General features: G+C 40.2%; 2 protein-coding genes across 2 annotated transcripts in view; one reads left to right on the forward strand and one right to left on the reverse strand.

Moving 5' to 3' along the window:
* cunh16orf46 (chromosome unknown C16orf46 homolog) overlaps nucleotides 1-1,082 on the reverse strand; it is a 2,397-nt gene extending 1,315 nt beyond the window's left edge. The window contains exons 1-2 of the mRNA XM_005745787.1: nucleotides 930-1,082; nucleotides 518-745 (exon numbers count right to left, since the gene is read on the reverse strand). Of these exons, the coding sequence (XP_005745844.1) occupies nucleotides 518-712 (195 nt within the window). The 5' untranslated portion in view covers nucleotides 713-745; nucleotides 930-1,082. The remainder of the gene's footprint in view (nucleotides 1-517; nucleotides 746-929) is intronic.
* Nucleotides 1,083-1,586: 504 nt separating this feature from the next.
* LOC102194278 (protein phosphatase 1 regulatory subunit 3E) lies at nucleotides 1,587-3,293 on the forward strand. The gene has a single exon (XM_005745788.1). It carries the CDS (start codon nucleotides 1,842-1,844, stop codon nucleotides 2,763-2,765), a length of 924 nt encoding a protein of 307 aa, XP_005745845.1. The 5' UTR covers nucleotides 1,587-1,841; the 3' UTR covers nucleotides 2,766-3,293.
* The last annotated feature ends 4,842 nt before the right edge of the window (nucleotides 3,294-8,135 follow it).

Genomic DNA, 8,135 nt, shown 5'->3' on the forward strand with positions numbered 1-8,135 from the left:
AGTTCTTTAGATGTTGTTCTGAGTTCTTTTATGACCTTCTACATGAGTCATCGACGGGCTGTGGAAGTAAATTTGGTAGTCCGTCACTAGTGGGAAGATTCAGTACTGTTCCAAGTTTTCTCCATTTATGGAAACTGGCTCTCACTGTCTTTCACTGCACTCCCAAAGCCTTAGAAATGATTTTGCAACTCTTTCCAGACTGGCTTTGATAGATTTCATAGATAGATGACTTTGATAGATTGGAGCAGATAGAAATGGATAGCCCTTTTCCCTTAATGAATTAATAATTGTTTAAAAATTGCATTTTCTATTTACTAGGGTTATCATTGACTAATATTACAATTTGATTATCTGAAACACATAAGTGTAAAAAAACAGGGAAGGCGCCTAAATACTTGTTCAATTTATCACTGAGTCCAAACTGTGACATAGAAGACACTTACTTAAAAACAAAATTGCAACTACATATAGGTAACAAATTAAGAGAGGTACAGTAACAGGATATTGGATCACTTACAGCATCCTCCCAACCAGAGTAACAATGGAACTCATTTAGCTCCTTCTCATTCAAGAAGTTCTCCTCGCTGGTATCTAAAAGGCTTTCAACAAGTCTCCTTTCTGCTATTTCGTGCTCGCCAGCTGCATTCTCCGGTGCTGACAGCTCCCCGTCTGCTCTGTCCACAGCTGTACGATCCCTTTCTTGCGAGGTCATGATGTAGTTAGGTCCTTTGACTCATGGTGAGATCTCGAAAGGGTCATAGAAAACAGAATTTCCTTAATTACTTAAAAATGCATCTTGAGTAGCAATTTTACTGTAAATATGATCAACTTAACAAACCTACCGCTGACTTTGCTTACCAAAATAAAGCAAACTGGATTATTAAACGAGGAAATTAAGAAATACATGAATAATATTTGTTGCTACTCACAAACAACTTCTGCTGTGTGCTATCTGTCGTGGTGACGACTTTTTTATTTCCCGATTGAGAGTTTTGTAGGACAAAAGCGGAAGAAACGGTGAATGCCTTTAGAGACCAACTGCAACGCCGTCGTCATGGTGACACTTAAAAGCCCGTACCGTCAAGCCGTAGAGAAAGGGGGAGGGGTTCCTGCGCTCCTGCTTTGGAGTTGACGTCACGCCGCCACATTACCGACACATTACTGTCCTATATCTGTATTAAGTATAAAAAAATCAACACAATAGCTTCTTTTTTTTTACACGGGAACGCTTGATAATCTAGTTATGCACACAATATCTGGATGTACCAGACTGAAGACAAAAGCACATAACTGTTTTTGATGCACCTAAATTATTTATTTCATGCGGTTTGTTTTCAATGTCACAGCGTTCAAACGGGGAAGTAAACCAGCTGAAAACTCGTGAAGAAGGAAACCATTTTGGTCAGTTAAACGCGCATCTCTGCACGTAAATGTAGATGAGACGTCAACCTCTGCCCCGGGAAGAGATCAGCTGTGAGAGAACACGCATGAATTTCCCCACATTCAAGTGGAAACGAGGAGCTATTTGATGTGAAGAGGAAGGAATTTGGTTTTTTTTTTGTTGTTGTTTTTTGAGCAAACAGCTCTCCATATTTATTTTATGATGGATTTTTGGTTTTTAGTTTTTTAAAGAAGCATCTGCAAGAGGAGAGTCGCGCTAATTGCGGAAAGCAACAACACTTTGGTTTATTGGTCCAAGGCTGCAGAGTGTCAGCTTCTGACGCAGGCAGAGCACCTATCCTCGAGTTGCACACTAACACCTGACGGCTCCATCTCTTGCATCGCCGGTTTTTCTCCATAACGACTACTCCGGCTCTGCAGTTCAGGGACTCCAACGTTTTATGGAAGCGGAGTCTGCGCACCCTGTCGCGGTCATGCTCCCCCCAAAGAACTGCCTGCCGAGGAACTACAGCTGCATAGCTGGACTATTCGGGAGTCTTGCAGCGGCAAATCCGAGGCTTGAAGATGGGGATGATTTTGACATGGTGAACGCCACTTGTGAGCCTATCGAGAGCGCAGTGGTGAATGAGAGGCCAAGGGGCAGGGAGATTTCCCTGAAGCCCCCACAGAGCCCTAATCTGCGTCGGAGGTGCACGTCTTTGCCTACACCTACAGAGAGAGCAAAGTTAGAGATCGCCCGCAGCAGAAGCCCAACCATTAAGAAAAAAGTCCGCTTCGCGGACTCCCTGGGCCTGGAGCTCATTTCAGTGAAGCATTTCGACGACACAGATGTTCCCGAGGTGCCTGAGCGCATAATGGCAAAATTACCCAAGGGACCCCTTCACCTTCATCACTTGGAAACAAAATTCCCCCGGGCTCCTGCGCAGTCTGTGTTCATGGAATTGCAGTTCACCAACCCAGGCACATTACCCGGCTTCGAGCAGAAAGTTAGGGAGGTAAATGTCCTGTTGGAGACCGTGGAGGCAGACGAATTCAGCCTCTCCGGCTTCGTGCGCGTGTTGAATCTGGCTTTCGAAAAGAGCGTCTCTTTGCGCTATTCCCTAAACAACTGGATAACCTTTATGGACAGTTTGGCGTCCTATGTTCCTAACTCGAGCGACGGTGACACCGACAAGTTCTGTTTCAAGATAGTTATGCCCACATACCCAGACAACGGAGGAACATTGCAATTTGCAATTAAGTACTGTGTCGGCGGGCAAGAGTTTTGGGACAATAATAACGGCAACAACTACAAAGTCCGTCGTCACCGGTTCAAGATGTCTCCACCTCGGGAATGGGAAAACGGATGGATTCATTTTATCTGAGCTTTGACGTATGCAGTGACACGCTTGCGCCATTTGAGCGCAATTTATCCCCGGGTACCTTATAAGCCTGTAAAACAAAAGATTCAAATCATTATTATTCCGTCATTGTCAGCTGTATACATTCCGTGACAGAGAAAATATTTTACCACGATATTTCAAACAGTGACCCTGTGGTGGCGACGCACCGAGGGTTGAAATGGCCTGCTGTTTAAGCCTGATAGGCTTCCCGGTGTGGGATGCTGTTCGATATGTTGCCTTGATGTCAGGGCTCTGTACAGCTTGGTGCCCTTTGGGAGGGCATGTTCTCGTTATGTAATATAAAAACACGCGCCACGGAGAACGTGCCGGGTAATGCCAATTTCAGGCATCACTACTCATTTCAAGATGCTGTAACTGTCAGTTTGCATGTGTGCAAACATCGACTCAAAAGCAAAAAGAAAGCATTTTAGCTGATGGTAGCATACGCCCCTGGTCATCACCTGCAGACTGGGGTAAACATGTCTTATCCCCCCCGCCCCCCCTAAAAGATGGAGATATAAGGTGGTTATTTAATTTAGATATTCAACTTATTATTTCCTACTATCACGCCATTTAAATGCCTTATTCTAAGCCATGATGTAGGGAGTTGTTGATTTGTGTTGTACAGTATTATCTTCATTGGGCTTGAATGGAGTTAAATGCATTAGATGTTTAACGTCATTAAATTTACAATGTAAAACAATCCAGGGACATCATACTTAACCATACAAAAATCTGCCTCTTAGCAATACATTTGTAGCCTATTCAACATAAATTATTTTACGTTTTGCATATTTAAATTATGAAGAATAAGCTGGTTTGACAAAGTTCAAAGACAATGAAGTAATGTTAAATATCTTTCTCTCTCTCTCTCTGTGTATATATATATATATATATATATATATGGATGGAATTTAAGAATTCTTTATAAATATAACTATAAAGAACAGGTTTTTCAGGACTCCTATTCTTTATTCTTTACAATAATTTCTTGTTTTATCTGAATGAAATCCTCCAGCATAGCTTTTATCACAAGGAAAATGTCTGAAGTAGCTGTTTGAAAGGTTAAGTTTACCTCTAATTACCTGTGGACCTTTTTTGTTTCTTCTCTTCTTCAGGTTGACTGCTAAAGAACAGATCTTATTTTCACAACAATTATTTTTTAACTAATATATTTAAAGAAAAGCGTCTTATTGTACATGTACAGCCTTGAAACAAAAATATCTAAGATTCTTGACAACACTGCTTAACTATATTTTTCACAGAGCAGGTCTGTCTATAGTCCAAGTAGCTATCACACAGGTGGCTGTGTTTAAATATCTTTAGCTGCTTTAAATGTACACAATAGTCATCTGTGCAAGAATAGTGCTGCTCCTCACACTTCTTATACTTTATGTGAACGGATTGACTGTCTTTCGTTCTCAAATTGCAAACTGTCTGCTCGCTTTCATCATACAGTACACCTTTATAAATGTTATTGTCATTTCTGGACAAACGTGTGTCTCACATCTAAGGTCTTTTTACTTAGATCAGAGGCACAGCCTTCCAAACTCTCTCGCCTTCACTGTGGCTGACGAAGCTTGTCTGTTGTTCAAATCATTTTAGTTAAATGCCAATATCCACCGCGCTTTTAAAAATCTGTACAATAATATCAAAGCGAGCATGTGCAAAGTTTAGCCTTTAGCTGCTAGAGGAACAACAGACATGTTGCTTTTAATTCCAGTGCTCCGACTGTAATCTGAACATCACTTTGGCCTTTGTTTACATCATCATGGCCTCAGAGGGAAGCTCTCCGTTTAATGAGGCCATCGCGCCGGGATGTTGACAGAGACTATTCCTATAACCACTTAGTTTTTGGAGCACTTCCACTGTGAATCCATCAGTATTGTTTGTCTCCAAAGATGACATAATTTATGTCAGGGCTACGGTGCTCTACTTGATCATATTAGATCCGTTTTGATGAGATGAGCGATGATAGTTCCAATCATGCAACTTAACTTTAGCACGTACAGAGCTGAATTTCTCTCATTGGTTTATTTAAATACATTGTGAATATCTAATGTCCTGTCATAGCAGAATTTAGTGTATTATGCTGTTACACCAGTGGGTATTTGCATATTGTCTGCTTTGGTCTGTGTAAACTTTGTTCCAGCATCCATGCAATGCAATACCAGAAAGCATTAATTATCCAGGCTGAGGTGACTGATGTGGGCTTAGAGAGATGCATCAATAGCCAACTGATCACTGCCAACATAGACTGTGATTTTTGAATTTAATGTTTGGCTCATATGTGGCGGTATTTGCTTACTAGATAACAATAAAGTGTTGGAGTTGCTTGACACAAGAGACTGTGTGAATATAATTGTCTTGTCTGTTATCTATTACATTTGAACCTGTTGGCAAAAACTGTGAAAACTGTGGCGATCCCACAGCCCTGTTAATGTCGAACTAGTTTTGCAATATAAAAATGTCATTTGTAGACGACAAATCTGGATGCTATTTTTCTTCTGGCATCTCCAACACTGCTGATGCTATTGGTGCATCTCTACTACAAAGAAGATGGGTCTGTGGTCTTAGATTTTCACCATAATCAATTCATAACTCACTGATATATAAGTATGTATGTAAATGTGTTAATGTTTCATATTGAATGTCTTCCTGCTATGTTGTGTGTACTTTGAATCATTTTAAAGGCAGACTTGATGAATTAGAATGGTACAGGCTTGTTGTCCTTTGGTGCTGTAAAGTTTTATCAAAATAATGTGTTTTAAAAAAAACCTGTTAAAGCAAACAATTTTTTCTCCAGGAACATTTGAGTAAATGCTATTGTTAGAATTAGGAATGTCACAAATTGATATTTTCTCCCGAAATGTTAAAGATCATCCCGAATATATGCATCAAAATGTAAAAGAAAAACAAAACGTGAAAATAAGGACTATATTGGACACTGTGTACACAAATATAGGTGTACTCTCATCTTACTAAGCTGTGAGTTCACTTAGAGATGTGTAAGAGAAGTTTAAGCTGGGGAGTGTAAGTGACTATAAAATATGTAAACTCTGACGGTGAAGAAGGAGGCGACATGAGATATTTTAGTGTTTGATAACTTTTAATATGAGCGACTTATGATTGTAGTTGACTAAGAGAGTGCAGTCTAATCCAGCAAGAGGAAGGAAATGTGATGTTGTAAAGCTTTTCTTGTCAATAGTTACCGAACAAAATGTTTGCCATCGTTTGTCGTATTTTTGCTTTTGCTCACCATCGAAAGCCTAACTCACCTCTGTCGATGACCATTTTACAACATTTCTTCCTTGATCTGCTGTCTTGTCAGTGATATTTTTGATTTCTGTAATTCCTGTGCAACCAGTTTTTGCTGTAACATCTACACCCCGAGGTATTTTCTGCAATGGAACGTAACCATGTGCGCATGTGTAGCTGAAACATACCTTCATTTCACGTTCGGGTTTTAATGTAACTCATTTTGTTTAAGGTTAATAAAGGCATTTTCGATGGAAACCAAGTGTTCTGCGAGTTCCTGTAGCTCACATCCACCCGGCATGATCTCTGATATCTGCGATTTAGAGTACTGTGCCGTCAGTGTTAGGGCAGCTGCAGAGGTGTGCATGTGTGCAATCCCAAAGTGTCCGTTTTGTCGGTCGACTGAACATCTAATTTTCAAGGAGTTGCTGTTGCTCCCCATTCATAAAGGAGCACACTGCAGCGGGCTGCAGCCATCGCCATTGCATACCAGGCTGAGGACATGTCCTCTGAATTGATTGCTGCTGACACCCTACCCTTATTCTGTTTACGACAGGGAGGGGGTTGCAGCTCGAAGCAGGAAAAGGTACAGCTAGACCTGAAGAAATGCTTTATAAACTGATAATAAAATCATCCCACCTTAATCCTTTTTCAATGTTATTTATTTTAAATAATCATACTACCATAGGACAGTAAAATCAGAGAGCTGGTGTATTTATTTTAGCACTAATACAAAAGGTCAAGAGGGCTAAGTTAAACCTTTGTGTGTGACTATGTATAGACATACTACACATGAGCTTTGTTTTGGGAGATTGGTGTCAGATTAAGAACAAGATCCTGCTTAATCTTTGTGTTAATCTCCTAGTGATGACTGATCTGCGTTGGCCAACAGTCAAAGGAAGTTGAGCCAAACTTTGCTTACTTAAAGAAGTGCTGAAGGCTTCCTGACACTTTGGAAGTGTTCTGCTTATCAGAGTAATACTTTCAGCCACCAATCAGTGGGAATCCATATGGCCAGTCAGTGAAAACCTGCTGTGAGACTCCAATTTAATTCTGTTAATAGGCATACTCAGCAGCTTTCTCCAATAGGTGGGAAATAAGAGTGCAGATGAAAGGAGATTCAGATATTCAGAAGCAGTAAGCGGTGAACTGGGAAATTCACGCATTCACCGTTTGATGTGATTGCAGCGCGGCACATTTATCTTGTCTGCATTTTATTTAACTCCTTGAAAGATACATTAGATACATCATATGTCATCAGTCATGTAATAACAGATTTCTTTTGGCATGAATGTGAAGACAGTAAAATGCAGGAAAAAACAAACAAACAATAACACCAGCATGCGTGGATCTGTGTAATTACCAGGCAGTGGTAATCAGTTCTGGTCTTCATGCTGTGTACAAAGTGCTGCTTCTATAATGGCTGCATTCCTGTGATGCCGTTCTGATGAGCTTCTGATAACATTCTCCCTAAGGCCTTTTGGATTATTTTAGACTGTAACCACAGGCCCAGTTCTGCTTTTATTCCACCTGTGCAGCTTTCACCTGTTTCAAAGTTTGTCCTTTGGGTCTAATAACAGAGTTCACCAATGCTCACAAAGTGGTTTCCCGGGTCCAGTTTAAATAATTTATGTTAGGAATTCAGAGAAATGCTCTGATGACTCAGCAGCAGCCAAGGCTGCAGTGTAGCCATAAACGTGTCTTAGTGATCCCTGGACCTGAATAATTAATTGGAAAAATGAGCCTTGGAAAAATCTGTGGAAAATTCATTATGTTGTTTTGAAATCTCCTGCCTACTTTATTTTCCTGACATTTCTTGTCTCTTTTGCCTAGTAACACTGTTTTGGATTTATGGGGTTTTTTATGTTGCCAGTTTTCGTAGTTTATTTGCTTAATTTGTTTATGAGTGCATGTTGAGTTTGCTGTAGAGAATTTGCTATATTAAATCTCTTCTTTTCTGTAAAGTGATATTCATATATTTATTCTTCTGTCTCCTATCTCTGTATTTTTTTTTCAAGCACATCTGCCAGGTCAAAACATTTTGCAGATAAAATGCACACACACACACACACACACACACACACACACACACAC

Source organism: Pundamilia nyererei, unplaced genomic scaffold (assembly GCF_000239375.1).
Source record: "Pundamilia nyererei isolate P.nyererei 1_Seehausen unplaced genomic scaffold, PunNye1.0 scaffold00166, whole genome shotgun sequence".
NCBI lineage: Eukaryota > Metazoa > Chordata > Actinopteri > Cichliformes > Cichlidae > Pundamilia > Pundamilia nyererei.

Excerpts from the sequence above, each read along its gene's own strand:
- LOC102194278 (XM_005745788.1), top strand. The coding sequence starts at position 1,842 with ATGGAAGCGGAGTCTGCGCACCCTGTCGCGGTCATGCTCCCCCCAAAG.